This window comes from Podarcis raffonei, chromosome 9, assembly GCF_027172205.1.
Source record: "Podarcis raffonei isolate rPodRaf1 chromosome 9, rPodRaf1.pri, whole genome shotgun sequence".
Taxonomy (NCBI): Eukaryota; Metazoa; Chordata; class Lepidosauria; order Squamata; family Lacertidae; genus Podarcis; species Podarcis raffonei.
This window is the reverse complement of record NC_070610.1, coordinates 80015025-80031137: the sequence shown is the minus strand read 5'-3', so window position 1 is coordinate 80031137 and position 16113 is coordinate 80015025. Positions and strand designations below refer to the sequence as shown.

At 51.8% G+C, this 16113-nt stretch overlaps 1 protein-coding gene and 1 long non-coding RNA gene across 3 annotated transcripts in view; one reads left to right on the top strand and one right to left on the bottom strand.

Annotated features, from left to right (window-relative positions):
• SFXN5 (sideroflexin 5) overlaps positions 1-16113 on the top strand; it is an 89872-nt gene that overhangs the window by 59862 nt on the left and 13897 nt on the right. For both annotated transcript variants that reach the window (XM_053402268.1, XM_053402267.1), the window contains one exon: positions 8260-8377. In XM_053402268.1, the coding sequence (XP_053258243.1) occupies positions 8260-8377 (118 nt within the window). The remainder of the gene's footprint in view (positions 1-8259; positions 8378-16113) is intronic.
• LOC128420616 (uncharacterized) overlaps positions 14944-16113 on the bottom strand; it is a 393346-nt gene continuing 392176 nt past the window's right edge. The window contains exon 3 of the long non-coding RNA XR_008332071.1: positions 14944-15024. This is a non-coding gene — a long non-coding RNA (uncharacterized LOC128420616). The remainder of the gene's footprint in view (positions 15025-16113) is intronic.

Below are 16113 nucleotides of genomic sequence, written 5' to 3'. Positions count from 1 at the left end.
GGGGTAGGGCGAGGGGCGATGCTCAGAAAGGAAGGAGGGAAGGAACTGCCCTCCCCTACATGGCCGGGATCAGAGGAGTGGTGGCATTGCCCCTAAGAGCAAAGGGCACTCTAGAACCATGTGAAGGGACCCCCAAGGGACATCTAGTCCAACCCTCTGCAATACAGGAATTGCCACTTTCCTAACTTTCCCTGGGATGGTGGCAGCTGCTGCCCCACAGAGCCCTTTCCAGAGACTGCCACAGAGCAGCCCATTTCGTTCTTGCTTTTTAGTATTTTGATCATTGAATTGTAGAAGTGGAAGGGACCCCTCAGGATCATCTAGTCCAACCCCCCGTGCAGTGCAGGAATCACAGTTTGACAGCCCCAACAGACGGCCACCCAACCTCTTGAGAACCTCCAAGGATGGAGACTCTGCCACCTTCCGAGGGACATCAAAGCTCCCTGCCGCCTGCTGTTGAGGCTGAGCGAGCGCTTGGATCAGGGCCTCCCAAGGAGGGAATGGCTGGGAAGGGGGGTGAACCCAGAACCACAGCAGCTTTTAGGTCCTGCAGCGGCCTTTCCCAGCCTGCTGCCCTCCAGAAACTGGGGACTCCATCTCCCACCAGCCCCTGCCCTTCTGTTAAGAGCAACAGGAGCTTTCTGCAGGGTCTTTCTGCCTGGAGTGGGGTCTTTCTGGACCCTCCTTTGCCCAACCACATCTTGCTCCGGCAAGCCTGTGCCAGCCAGCCACGGAAGGCCCAAGATCCCCTTGCGCTATTCCTTGACAGGCAGCATGGAAGGTGACGCGTTTTGAAAGTAAATTATCATTACAAATAGTTCCATCATTTTGAAGCAAGTATTAATTAAACCTCCTTAATTAGCTGACTGATTGAAATCTGAAATGGGCAGAGAGCCAGGAGACGACTTCTGAGGGAAGGAGTCAGCCAGTGCAGAAACCACACCTAATGGATTGAGCTGGAAGTGCCCCCCCCGCCCCACGTGCCAGATGTGGTTAAACTGGAGTGAGAGAGAAGTGCGCTCTTGACAATGCCCAGAGGCTCTCTTCACGCGCCCAGGGGCTGAGACCCGGCGTCCTAGGATTTGCCCTGAAAAAGAAGCACGTTTCGCTTTATTGGTTATTTAACAAAATTTACGCCTAATCCCCACCCCCTGCAAAAAACAACAACTCCAAAGTGGGTTATATAAATAATGGAAAACATTCCTAAGAAAATGCAAGGAAAATCAACCAGACTCTTACAATCAACTTTGGAGAATCTGCTGTGAGGCACAGCTGCTGCAAGTGGGTCTGCTGGACCAGGCCAGTGGCCCGTCTAGTCCAGGATCCTGTTCTCCCAGTGGCTGACCAGTTGCCCCAGTGGGAAACCTGCAAGCAGGACTGGAGCGCAAGAGCAACTCTCGCCTCCTGGGGTTTCCAGCAACTGGAGCAGCTCCCATTTCTCAGCTGTTGGGGGTTGCTGTGATCTTCCTGGATTTAAGATCAGCAAAGATCCTGATCCTTGCAGTGGTGAAGGTGGGGGTGGTCTCTGCTTGGACCCAGCAGCCCCTCCCTCCTTCCAGGCCCCCTCCCTTTACCTCTCTCCATCTGGAGGTGCCCATGGCCTCCTCTGTCTCTCCCAGGCTTCTTGGCGTCCCTCCTCCTCTTTCCCTCCCGCTGCGCATTTCAGCTCCCGGAGACGCTGTTCCTTGTTCTCCAGGCTGCTGCATGTTGTTCCCACTGGCGGGCTTCTCTCCTGCGGCTCGGATACTCCAGGGAAGCTCCCAGCCCAGCCAGGCAACGTCTATTTCGAGCCCAGCCTGGTGATGCTCAAGCTGCAAGGCCACAACCTTCCCCGCAAGCCCCGTCCGTTGACGCTTGCGTAGAAATCAGGAGGCTCCTATTTGAGGAAGCCACCACTTCACGTGTGGGGAGTCCAGGTCCAGGATATAACAGGGAAATCAGTCTCATGGATCTCCCTGGGGATGGTTCCAAGATCAAAGAAGAGGAGAGTTGAGAGGGACCCCAAGGGTCATCCAGTCCAACCCCCAGCAAGGCGGGGGTCACAGCTGAAGAATACTTGGCCACCCAACCACCATTTAAAAACCTCCAAGGAAGGAGAGCCCATCTGCTTCCAAGGGAATCTGTTCCACTGCAAGTAAATGAAGAATAAGATGAAGCATTTCCATCTTGACGAAGTCTATGCTTCTTTACTAGCTGCAGTCCTCCATCTCAAGAGGAGTTTCTGGTGGGGAACCTCAGGCCAAAACCAGACTGCCATCCCCTCTGTCTGGCCCTCAGCACTCTCCCCTGGCCTCATCCTTCCCCATGCCACCCCCCAAGTGTTTCTGCCTGGCTGGAATGTGTCCCTGGACACTGCTTGGGCCTCAGGATGGAGGACAGAGGCTTACCTGATTCTTTGCAGGTGAAGCCTAATTCATTGCTCCTCCCACTTTTGCCTCTCGTCTCGCCCACCACTGGCATGGCCCCCTCCCCACGGTTGTCCAGAAGGGAATGTGGGCTCAAAAGCTCTCTTGCCCCCCTCCCAGGAATTTAATCCCAAGGAGTCCTGTGCGGTTTGGGGTATGTGTGTGTACCCCAACGTCTTCCTGATGCCACAGGGTCCCTGTGCCATTTCTGTGTTCTGGATAACTTCCTGTGCTCCTTGCTGGCAGCCTGTGATTCCTGCACTGCAGTTGGTTTTAGCTACATGGCTCCTTGGGTCTCTTCCACCTCAATAATTCTGTGATTCCAGCCCTGCAGCAGCTGCTTCTGTCCACACAGGTCTTTGCCGGCTCTCCAGCCAGCGGTCTGTGGCGAAGGTCCACCTGGTGCCCTGTGCCCTCTTGGCCTCCCTGCCCCTTTGCCAGCTCCCCCCCCCCCCGCCTCGGAATCAAGGCATCGGTGGCAACTCTGTTTAATATAAACATGACACTTTCCCGCCCCGCCCCGAATCTGTCAGTTTGGGAGCCTTCGGTTAGCTCCTGTCATATTTAGTTTAGCATCTCACACCTTCTCGGAGGCAAGCGCCATTCTGGAGCACGAAACCCGCTAACTCCTTTGGAGTTCCGAGAGCAACTTCCATATGGAAGACTTTGCAGAGCCCCCTGAAAACGCCGGCAGCCAGCTGCCACATTATGCAAAATGCGAACCACAATTGGCGACGTGCTGAAAGTTGAATGAAGGTGTATTTGCAAGATCTGCAACGCGCTCTGTCTGCGGAGCAGGTGTACTGTCTGCATAACTTTTTGTATGTGTGTCATCGTAGAGGAAACAGAGACTAGGAGGCCTTCCGATTTTAGACTCGCTTGCCACCAACAGCAGTCTTAGGTCTTGCCAGGACCTGCAGCAAGGGCCAAAGCCTGGCAGGAGCAAGCCTTCGAGGCAGCAGTGCTGAGGGTCAGAGGGGGAATCACTAGTCGCTGGGAGCACTTGCAAGAAAACAGGTGCCCAGCACAGCGCAGGCACCAGCAAAGGGTTTCTGGATGGGTGGGTTGAGTTAATCCGAGGCAGTTAAAATCAGCCAAGGAAAAAGGGAGATTTAAATCCAGTTTCCCACATCATATATTTCGCAAACAATGGTGGACATATGACCATAACCATGTGAATTTACAAAAAAAAAGGAGAGCATTATTTACACTGCTGCTTTGTTCTTACAACCAGACATTGCATCTCTTTGTTCTACCCATTGATGGAGTTTATGAAAACTAAGAATATAAGGATAGCCTTCTGGATCAGGCCAGTGGCCCATCCAGTCCAGCATCCTCTTCTCACAGGGGCCAACCAGGTGTCCCTATGGGAAAAGCCAGAGGCAGGATCCTTTTCCAGGTATTGGGAAGCATTGTTGCCTCTTGGCTGTGCAGGCAGAGCAGAGCATCCCTCTCCCCCGCGAATACGCCCTCTTGAATCTGCATGATCCCCCCACCCAGGAACCATCACTGAGTAGAAGCTCCACACTGGTGCCTGTTTTATGCACGGTCAAAGTCACAGGTCTGCCAGCACTGTCACTGCTCCAAAGATCCTCGTGGATCTTTGTGGTTTTTAAATGACATGCCAACAAAACAACAAATCACAGTGTGCCTCTGAACACAGAGGTGGACTGTGATTTGATTACAGTTTTCAGGGGAATCCATTGTCACAATCAGGGAATCTTTAAGGATCTGTGCTGGATCCATGTGGTTGTGCCATCAGGTGAGCTATGTGTGTGCCAAACTCAGAATCTGTTATTTTACTGACCCAATGAAAAATGAAAACTTTACTTTAGTGGTAGTCTTTGAGGATCCCATATAAAAACCATGCACATTCAAGAGGACCAGCTGTTGTTGTTTTTTAACTGGATTTGACTTCGTGTCAAGTTGTGGCTTGCCGCTTCCCCATGGCAGCCATATTTGTGGCAGTGCCCACAACACTTTTTCAAAGTGTCAGATATGCCACAGGCTCAAAAAAAAGGGGGGGGGAACAGAGATGTGGGGCAAACCTTGGGGGCAAGGTGGCCACACTGGGGTCTCCTCCTCCTCCTCCTCCTCTGCTACCAGATCTAGGCAGTGTCTCAAAGGAGGCTGACCTGGTCCATTTGCCATCCTGAATGTTGCTGCCTTTGCAATTCTGCAACTTCTCCTGCATTTCCACCAGAGAAATCATGGCCCCCAGATCTGTGCTCTGCATCCATGCTGCCGGACTTTTCCTAACTCTTAAAGCATCAAATTCACTGGGGGTGCCTCTGCTAACAAGGCAGCGGCCGCATCCCAGAGGCAACAAGTGTGGGGAGGCTGTTCCCCCGAAGGACGCAGCCTTGCCCCGCTTCCCCTCTGGGGCGGCCATTTGGGGCTTGCTGCTGTCGGGAGAGCCGAGATCTGCAGGCCGGGAGCGGGCGGCCCTGGCGGTTAATTGTGAGTCATTTAGGCTGAACTTTACAAATGGTAGGATCTGAGTTCCCAATTAAGACATTGCACTTCATGTGTTAATTAAGGCTTTTTCTTTAAATCAGGCCACAACTCCTCTTAATTAGGAGGCTATAGCCATTGTAATTTGAACTGGTCTGAGTTTAAAAACACCCATGGCGGAAGTCGCACCTGGGAGCCGCAGCCAGCGAACACTCTAAATTGGTTTCGTTCCCTGGCGGTGATTATGAGGAGCCCAGCAGGGCCGTAATTAGAAGGGTGCAGCCTCTGGAGGGGGAGCAGGGGGGGCTGAGCGAGGAGCGGGCGCTGCCATGGCTCCCAGCGAGGTGGCACGGGCCAGTTTCTCAGCACCAGAGCATGCCTTGAGCGCATGGAAAGTGCTTCTTCAGGCTTTGAGCCCAAGGAAGTCCTGCTTTGCACAGCACATGAACTATGGAACTCCCTGCCGCAGGAAGCAGTGGTGGCTTCAGAAGAGGATTAGACAAATTCATGGAGGAGAGGGCCATCGATGGCTACTAGCCACAGGGGCCATGCTCTGCTTCCACAGTCGGAGGCAGCCATGCTTCTGATTATCAGTTGCTGGAAACCGCTGGCGGGGAGAGGGCTCTTGTGTTCAAATCCTGGCTGCAGATTTCCCACAGCCACTGTGGGAAGAGGATGCTGGCCTAGAGGGGCTGCTGGCCTGATCCTGCTAACTCTTAGGTTCTTTAAGCACCAGCTCTGGCGCATTGTGGAGGCCCAGATGCGCAGCTGCTGTGGTGCTGCTTGGGGAGCTGGTGCTGCTTGGGAATGCTTGACGTTGCTCAGGGGGACACTATCTGAGAGCCTGTGTGACCTAGTGGCTAGAGTGTCAGACTAGGACCTGGAAGAGACCAGGGTTCAAACTCTCCCTCAGCCACGAAGCACAACCTTGGACCAGTCGCTGCCTCTCAGCCTGACCAGCCTCCTCCTCATATAACCCTCACAAAACTATGAAGGCCAAGGTCATCCATGGCAAGGGCACCGGCAAGACCAACAGCTGGGGCTTTGTCAGGTTCAAGGTTGTTGTGGGGGTTAAATGGGGAGGAGAACTATGTACGTAATTTTGAGCTCCCTGGAGAAGAAGTGGTCTATAAATTAGCTAACTTAATGAACAGGGAGGGCAAGGAGATGGGCAAATTCTAGATGTGCAACAGGAACAGAGGGGTTAACTCCAGTCCGCTTGGTGCCATTCACACAGCCACATTGATTCTCTTTTCTTTTCTTTTTTTTATTGATTTTAATTCGTTTTGCTACATCAAACATTAAAACAAACGAAAAAAAACATACATAACACATACCCACAAAAAAGAAATACATAAAAAAAGAGAAATAATAATAAAGAAAACAAAAGAAAAAACATCTCCTAACATAAAATACCAACAAATTAGGTTACATTTACTAAATAACACACAACACTAATTGACTTCCCTTCATCTCGGTTTCAGAATATATTATATGATTTTTTATCTGCAGTTTCTTTTCCTTAAAAAACTCTTTACATCACAAGTGTTACGTCACACCTACTGTGATTTTTAGATTTTTTACCTCTGTTTCCATATATGTCATAAATTTATTCCATTCTTTGTTAAACTTTATGTCTTTTTGATTTCTTATTTTCTGTGTTATTTTTGCCAATTCTAAATAGTCAAATAGTTTGGATTGCCACTCGTTTATAGTTGGGATTTTTGATGTCTTCCAATTCTGTGCTATTAGAGTTCTAGCAGCCACTGTCGCGTACTGAAAGAGTGTTTGATCTTCCTTTTTGATTTCTTCTCCAATTATCCCCAGCAAAAAGGCTTCGGGTTTTTTTATAAAGGTATATTTAAAGATTTTTTTTAGTTCATTGTAAATAGATTCCCAGAATTTTTTGATAGGCTCACACAACCACCACATATGATAAAAATCGCCCTCCTTGATCTTACACTTCCAACATAATTTATCACCAGTTTTATATATTTTTTCCAATTTTACGGGCGTTACGTACCACCTGTACATCATTTTATACATATTTTCCCTGAGTGTTGTGCATGCCGAGAATCTCATACCTTTGTTCCATAATGCCTTCCATTTGTCAAACTCTATATTATGTCTGAAGTCCATTGCCCATCTCACCATTACCTCCTTTACTTCTTCATCCTTGGTGTCCCATTCAAGTAACAGGCTGTACATTTTCGATTCTCTTTTCAAAGCACAGGCAAACTGTGGGTGCAAGTTGGGTTTAGCTAGCCCCCAGGAGATGGCAGGTTGGGCTGCAAAGCAGAGACGCTGTCACAGGGATCTCTTCAGCAGGTGCCACGCTCTGCCTGCTGTCACAGACTGGCTGGGCAAAGAGGAGTGGTGGAAGGCACACCAGCCGGGGAACCTCCATGGGAACTCCCGGAGGAAGACTGCTCAGAGCCAGGGGACTGTGGGTGGGAAACAGAGGAGAGGTCGGGGGGAGAAGACAGGGAGGAGGCGCCGGATGCTGAAGGGGCAACAGGGTTTAGTGAGAAGGAAGAGCCCGTGACAGGGAGCGGTTCAGACGCCGAGGCTGAAGCAGAGGAGCAGGGTCCAGAGACTGCTGTAGAATCCAAGGGGTCTCCCTCTCCGACAGCTCCCATCTCCTCTGGTCTCCAGGAACTCACAGGGTAATGAGAAGAGCAGAACAGAGGCCAGAGGTGCGCAGGCACAGTTTGAGACTGCTTGGGAAACATCCAGGAGAGGAGGAGCCTTATAGAGAGTGGAAGGCAGGGACCTTCAGTCCTGGTAACTGCTGGGGAGCGTGCTGAGACCACTAGGCCGAGTTGCCTGTTCGGTTTCTTGAATCAAGAGTTAACTTCACTGACAGCGGAGATCTGCTTTCTTTCTTGCTGACCTGCATCTGACTCCAGCTCCGCATGGCCGTGGGGCCAGCTGACATGCCCTTCAGTGGCCCAGGGAGCTGGGGAGGAGGAATTGCGGGGAGCAAGGTGCGCAGAGTCCCGGGAGACACACAGTAGAAAGAAAGCCTGACAGAGGCCTCCAGCCACGAGCGCAACCCTCTCCTTCCACTGCTGGAGGAGGTAGATGCCTCTGAGCCCCACTTGGCTGGGGGTCAGGTGTGGCCTTGAGAACAGGGTGTTGGACGAGATGCCCTCCGCACCCCACCTTTGGCCCCATCCACCTGCAGCTGCAAGGCTCTCCTGGCACCCTCATGTTCAGTCCATGCCTCTCTTCGCACCAACAAGCCCTTGCAATGTATACCTGAGATTCTGTGCAGCTGCGTCGATCCCACTTTGCAGGCAGGTGTTGCTGAGTCGGAGGGGGCGGTGGTTGAGGGGGGCGAGAAGGGATCTCCCTGCTGCGCTTGCTGGTCTCACGACAACACCCCTCCTTCTTGCAGAACGACTCTCCTGCGGTCGCGGCCCCGGATGGCCCTCCCCGTGCAGAGCCTCGTGTGCCTTGCTGCCTTCGGCCTGGCGCTGCCCCTGGCCATCAGCCTCTTCCCGCAGATGTCTGAGGTCAGTGTCACAACCGCCTCCCTCCTCGCGACGGACGGATGGGCGGAAGGGAGCAGGCTGGGGTGGAAGGACCTGTGCTCTGTGGAGGCACTCTGCATGTGCTCGGGGGGACCTTGTGCTTTCTGATTATTTTGTGTCCTGGATCCATTGCCCTCTGCCAAGGGTCTGTTGCAGGGGTTGACAGCACGACAGCCGTGGCCCTTGAGGTTTTCCCCGGCACCCAGGAAACCTCTTTGAGTGCCCCGCTCCCTGCCCCCTTGGCCATAAGTTGCCGAGGGCAGCAACCTTTTTCCTCCCTTGACAAACACAAAGCGCTGAAGGAGGACACTCCTTTGCCTCTTCCCCTTTCCGCTCTTTGTGCTTTTCAAAGTTCAGATTAATACTGTTGGGATCTGACATTTTCCCTGATCTTTTGGAAAATTCAACTTGGGGTGTGTGTGTGTGCGCATGCACTTTCTCTCCTTCTGTATCTCTCCCTCTGTGCGTAGGGGTGATCTGGGGCAAGGGGGAGAGAAATGACCAGAGCAAGGGTCACCAATGGGTCCCACCCCAAAACCCAAATGTGCCCACGGGCCTGAGAAGGTTAGGTGCCTAAGGTGTGGCAGCAACTCTCGCTCTCTCTTCCTCTCCTGCCACGGTTCCACTGCCTCCCTGCACCTATGTGATGTGGGTGCCTTGTGGGTCCCACCGCAGACTCAAACTTTGCTTATAGGTGATCAAAACAAGCAGAGGGAGGTGGCACAGAAGGGGTGCCTGCCTCCCCAGCAACAGCTTTGAGACATGCTTCTCCTCAATGCCATTATTTGGGGAGACCCCCTGCCCTCTTTTAACCAGGAGCATCATGTGAGTTGACCATTGGGTTTTAGAGGGTTACCGAAAGGACGTGCGCGAAACACTCGGAAGACCCAGTGAGTGATGTGGGAATGGTGAGGATCTCCTCTGTTTGTGAGGTGCAGACTGAATGTGGGAGAGGCTGAGGGAGGGAGCCTTGCAGGAAAACACGGCGGCAGAGGGTGTCTCCTTGCCTGTCCCTGAAGTGTGGCACAGGCCTCCCTCACCACCGGGGGACCCAGCCCCCAATGCACAGCAGGCACAAGCTGAGGCTGGGTGTTGGGCGTGCTGGAAAGAAGAAAGTATCCAGAAAGGCAGTGGGGAAGGAATCGGGCCCCATCTTGCTCCCCACAGGGCATGTGTCCTCCAACCCCAACTCTTCCCCCATCCCCACCAAGATCTCTGCAGGAGGGGGTCAGGGCTGCTCTCTCCTTCCTGGGTTGCTTCTCTGGTAGTGAATGGGGTCATTTCTGGTCACTTTGCCTACCTGGTGGTCCATGGCAGCCCCCCTCCACTGTCCTGCCTGGGGGGCCCAGTTGCACTGGCTTCAGTGCTGCTGCAGCAGTGAGGACCATCTTGAGAGAAGAATGTTCCATGAAAGGGGTCCATGCTGGTTGGCGAGGCCACCTAGGAGGCTGCAGGCAGACTTGAAGGTCTTTTTGGTGATGGCTCCTTCAAAGTCAAGGCTTGGTGTGTCTGTGACCCTACCGGAACAACAATATGCTGTATTTGATTTACATGGTTGGTTTTAGGGTTCTTGTGTTGAATAGCTCTCGTCTCTTGCTTTAGGTCACCCTGGGGACCTTTGGGCGGATGGGCAGAATGCAGATTTAATCAAACATAAATGGTGATGATGATGATAATAATTCAAAAAAAAATGGAAAGGGGGAGTTGAGACGGTGAGCCCAGAGTGTGTGCCGGTGGGGCAGACGGGAGAGAAGTTGTTCAGAAGAACCACCTGGCAGGTGCGGGTACCAGGTGTGGCTAAGCAGGTGCCCCAAGGGGAAACCAGCAATCAGGACCTGAGCAGGGCTCTCCCCTCCTGCACTTTCCAGCAACTGAGATTCAGAAACGTTGCTGTCTCCATCCGTGGAGGCAGAGCCTTCCTGGCTAGTGGTCATTGTGGCCTGTAGCCACACATCGCCTTGCCCTCCATGCAGCTCCCCAGTCATATTTGCAAGCCATCCTAGCTGGCGGCTGCGAAAGGATTTTCACGTACAGCTAGGAACCCTGCCTTTGGGGGCCAAGGCTTGGAGGCTGCCCATTCTGGAGTCCCTAGCCCCAGCTGAAAGAGCCCTCTCACCCAGACGTGCGTGGGGCACCTTGACTGCCAGGCTCGTGTCAGGCTCTGGCCTGAAGAGGGAGGCCTTGAGGGATGGCGTGAGGCTCTGGAAAGGCTGAGAGCCTCTCTCCTCCTCCTCCTCCCCCTCCCCCTGGTTTGGATGGGAGACAAGCTGTCTCTGCGGATGGGGGTTTGCTCCCAGCTGAAATTCTGTTCCCTGCACAGGCTTCCTTCTGGATCTCCAGGCCAGGAGGGGGGAGGGAGGGGGGAATAGCTCCCTCTTCCCCAATCTGTTGGAGCCGCCATCTTGCTGGCAGGGCGCCATTGGAAAAGCAAAAGGTTAATGAGCTAATAATTTGCGGCAGTGGGGGTGGGATTGCAGCAGTGGCAGCAGCCGCAGCGGCAGGGAGAGAGGATGACAGTGAACCAGCAATTACTAATTAGATGCAGTTTAACAGGAGGAGCAAGTGACATCTCCTCTTCACCAACTGTCAATAATTAGCGGATCTGGTGAGGCTGAAATGTGTCCACAGTTAAAAGGCTGCTTTTTAATGGAAGGGGGGAGGAAGGGGCTCGATAAAAAGAGCTGCACGGAGGTCACTGCCATGGTCCCCAAGAAAGATCTCCCAATCAGGCAGGGGGACAAGGATCCTCTGGGAGCTGCCGCTGTCTGGGGCGGGTGGCAGAGATGGCCCCCGTGGGAGAGGAAGCCAGGGAGGGGGGCATTGGTTAAACTATGGAACTCTTTCCTGCAGGAGGCAGTGGCGGCCACCAATGATGGCTTTCAAGGCAGATGAGAGCCACTGATGGAGGAGGAGAGGGCTATGGATGTCTACTAACTATGTCTGGAGGCAGCAAGGCTTCTGCAAGCTGGTTGCTGGAATCGCCAGGAGGGGAGATGGTTCTTGGGCTGGGATCTCGCTTGCTGGTTTCCCATGGGGCATTGGCTGGCCACTGTGAGGCCAGACTACATGGGCCATTGGCCAGAAACATGAAAGCATTCGCAGGATTGCAATAACACTTGCGATGTAGAAATTATTATTATTATTATTATTATTATTATTATTATTATTATTATTATTAATACCCTGCCCATCTGGCTGGGTTTCCCCAGCCACACTGGGCGGCTTCCAACAGAACACTAAAATACAATAACCTATTAAACATTAAATGGAGAGACTTGGATGATGAAATAGTATGCAGTTGAAAAAGTTGACATTAGGACCCATGGATGGAGGGGAAGGTGGGAAGTCTAGGGATTTGGAGAAATCTCTAAATATGGATATGTATTTGGTAATGTTATAATTCCACACTTGTAAAATTAAATAAAAACTATTTCATAGATGGGCCATTGGCCGGATCCAGCAGTCTCTTTTGATTTTGGCTGCGAATGCAAGGCCAGGCGTGGATCTGTGAACCGGAGCTGCACAAGGGCAGATCAGGCGTTTTCTCAGGGACCTCGGGGTGGTGTGCCTGCGTCTCCCCCCTCTCCCTCTTTTCTCCTTGCAACAACCTTCAAGGGAGATTATGTTGAGAGACAGGCGGGCCGGCTCAAGGCCACCCAGTGAGCTTCATGGCTGAGCCGGGACTGGAACCTGCCTTTCCCCAGTCCTGGTGTAGCCAGTGTGGTGTAGTGGTTAAGAGCGATAGTCTCGTAATCTGGGGAACCGGGTTCGCGTCTCCGCTCCTCCACATGCAGCTGCTGGGTGACCTTGGGCCAGTCACACTTCTTTGAAGTCTCTCAGCCCCACTCACCTCACAGAGTGTTTGTTGTGGGGGAGGAAGGGAAAGGAGAATGTGAGCCGCTTTGAGACTCCTTAAAGGGAGTGAAAGGCGGGATATCAAATCCAAACTCTTCTTCTTCTTCTTCTGGTCCAACACTCCCACCGCTGAACTGCACTGCCTCTCTTCTGCTGGTGGTGGTGCTCTTGTGCAGCTTCAGTTCACTTCCAGTGTGCAGGAGAGCAGTGACCAGGGTGAATCCTTGCGCGTGGGTGTGTGGATAAGGACTGTAGCTCTGTGGTGGAGAATCGGCTTTGCATTCAGAAGGTCCCTGGTTCCATCCCCAATGAGATTTCCTCCTGGAAACCCTGGAGAGCCACTGCTACTGGTCAGAGTGAGCAGTACTGCACTGGGGGGGGGGGCAATGGTCTATAGACTATAGACCACCAAGGTTATTTATCCACAAAGGGCATCTATCCACCGGTAGCTGGGTAGCTCAATCAGAGCATGAGACTCTTAATCTCAGGGTCATGGATTCGAAATCCATGCTGGGCAAAAGATGCCTGCATTACAGGGGGTTGGACTAGATGACCCTTGGGGTCCCTCCCAATTCTACAATTCTATACTATGACAAACCCAGACAGCATCTTAAAAAGCAGAGACATCACCTTGTCCATATAGTTTTTATCAGTAGTGATGTATGGAAGTGAGAGGTGGACCATAAAGAAGGCTGATCACCAAATCATTGATGCTTTTGGATTATGGTGCTGGAGGAGACTCTTGAGAGTCCCATGGACTGCAAGAAGATCAAACGTCTCCATTCTGAAGGAAATCAGCCCTGGGTGCTCACTGGAAGGACAGATCCTGAAACTGAGGCTCCAAGACTTTGGCCACCTCAGGAGAAGAGAAGACTCCCTGGAAAAGACCCTGATGTTGGGAAAGATGGAGGGCACAAGGAGAAGGGGACGATAGAGGACGAGATGGTGGGACAGTGTTCTCAAAGCTACCAGCATGAGTTTGACCAAACTGCGGGAGGCAGTGGAAGACAGGAGGGCCTGGCGTGCTCTGGTCCAGGGGGTCACGAAGAGTCGGACACGACTAAATGACTAAACAACAACAAATTTATTTGTGTAGCCGAAGCTATGAAAAACTAAATACATAGAACAGAATAAAATGCATTATGCAGTTAAAATAATTATAAAAACCAAGCATTCTGTCAGATTAACTTTTCACCCCACAAGCCTTCCTTCTTAACATTCCCTCTCTGAAGGCAAAGCAAGCCACTCTTCCAGAAGTGTTGGGGGAATCTCTCCCCTGATGAAAAGTTAGAGACCCACTCAGTCTCCCAGCTGGGGAATTTAACTCTTTGAGCAAGGCTGCTCTTAAGTCCTTGTAGATTGGACAAACCAGTAAGTTGTGGGGTGAATCTTCAGGCAGTTTGCCTTCTCCCCATGGGCAAACTCTCTTCATAAGGGACCAGGCAATGGAGTCTTTCAAGTGTGGCAGAGCGTGTGGACAGGAGCCGCAGTGTTGCCAAGCCTTTTCTCATTTGACCCATGTGATACTGGCCGCACAGTGGGGCCGAGGGGTCTGAATGAGTAGTTTGGCATACCAAGGGGCACATAGGAGGCAGAAGTGTGATCGGCACAAAAGCCATGTTTTAAAATATGAGAGTTCATGTGGCTAGATGCCAAATCAAAGTCTGTCAAGCTCAGTGTCAAAAACTGGGTTCTCTAACTCCCGTGCTTCTTTCTGTTGCCAGTAGTCAAAGTCTTTCAAACCACAATTCCACAAGCCCAGCTAGAGTCCAGGCATTTTATTCTGCAGAGTTCTTACTCTGACTGTCATTTAGCAATGTTGGGGGGGGGGAAGACTTGATAAACTCCCCTGAAAACGTCTTGGACATTTCAAGAGGACACGATGGCCTTTGGCTGTTTCTCATGCATTTGTGTGTGTGTGTATAGATACATCTTCGTTGTTTTTAATGTTTTGCCACCACATTTCCGGTCTTGCCCCTGGGGCCATGAGGTCAGAAACACTTTGGAAAGCGAAGACGTCTTGCTCTCGAAAGCCTCAGAAGAAGCCCCAGCCTCTGCCATGGCTCCTCAAGAGCCACGCTCTGCCTGCCCTGGGGTTCATTGGCCTTGTGCCCATTGCGACTGTGCTCTGCGCTTGAGAAGTCTGGAGTTGTTTCCGATGGTCCTCGAGGCTGTGCTGTAGCCGGTGCCCTTTGCGAAAAAAGAAAATTAGTGACCTTTCTTTATAAACTGACCTTCGGTACAACAACTCCCAGAGTGGCAGGCAACTGAATCTAAGGAAAAACAAATACAACGAAACAATGGTTTGTGAATTCATCTGGCAAAAGTCAGCAATAAGAGGGGAATTTGTGCTGGGGAGGAGGGCGGAGGAAGAAGAGCTACACAGTTCGTCGAAAAGGGAAGGGGGCAGGCAGCTGAGGACTCCAGGGGATTCAAAGTGGGAGGAAGGAGATTCCGAATCAACATCGGGAAGAACTTCAGGATGGCAAGAGCTGTTCAACAGTGGGATGGGCAGCCCATTGGAAGTTTCTTAGCAGAGGTTGGGTGGCCATCTGTCGAGGATTCTCTGGATGTGATTCCTGCGTTTCAGGGGGTTGGACTAGATGACCATGGGCAGCCCCTTCCGGTTCTTACAATTCTGTGACTGAAGGCGCATCTAAAACCAAGAAACTGAAACAAAAAATTTTTTTTCCTTCCAGTAGCACCTTAAAGACCAACTAAGTTAGTTCTTGGTATGAGCTTTTGTGTGCATGCACACTTCTTCAGATACGTATCTGAAGGTATCTGAAGAAGTGTGCATGCACACGAAAGCTCATACCAAGAACTAACTTAGTTGGTTTTTAAGGTGCTATTGGAAGGAAAAAAATTTTTTTGTTTGACTATGGCAGACCAACACGGCTACCTTTCTGTAACAAGAAACTGAAGTTTGCCCTGCTCAGGCTGAGGGTCACACAGTCCCATGAAAAAGGAAAAGTGATGTTCCCAACCCACAGCTTCCTTTGATTCAAAGCATTTTTAAATCATGCTGTTCCGTTGAAAATAGCGTAGAAATAGCAAGAAGCCCCCACTCTCAAGCTGACAGGCTAAAAGGCACGACACAAAAGGAAGAGAGAGGAGGAAGAGAGCAAACTCCAGGCCCCAGTTCTGAGTTACAGCATTCTTGCAGTGACCAGCTGGAAGGGAAAGAATGGGAGATGAGTCGCCAAGAATTTCCTCAGAGCTGATGGAGAGGCACTGCCCTCTCCTCTCTCCCCCTCTCCTGCCGCCTGCTGGAATGCCTCTGCCAGAGAACAGGAGAACAATAAAAGAACAATGCTGCGAGACTCCCAGCCTTGTCAGCAAAGTCCAGCAGAACCACACAAGCCCAGCTTGGGCCAGCTAAGAAGCGCATTCCAGCACCAGGCTCATTTCTCGGGGGGCGGGGAAGCAGTGGCATAGCAGGGGACGGGGGACACCGGGGCACAAAATTGTTAGGGGTGCAAAATTTCAACACCCAGTGCAGCCTCAATACAGCTACGCCCTTCCGTCACTGAGCTTCATGGATAATGGCTTCTCCATGCAAACCAGAAAACTTAACGGCTCTTCTTTTCTTATCTCTGTGGCTGCAACCTCTTGGGTGATGCAGGTGCCATTAGGCAGTTGAATGCGCATGTGTCTTCCCATTTGTTTCCCTCCTTTTGTTTCCCCCTGTCCACCCCTTGTGCGTGGCCCCAGGCACCGGCAACCCATGCTACGCTCCTGGGGAGGAGGGCATCCTCATTGCCTTCTCCTGCCTTGTGCCATCTGACTTGGGAGCATCCAGTAAGGGGCGTGGGGGGCTTTGGCTGCTTGCTGCTGCCGGGGTTGGGCCAGGCAGTTTCTCA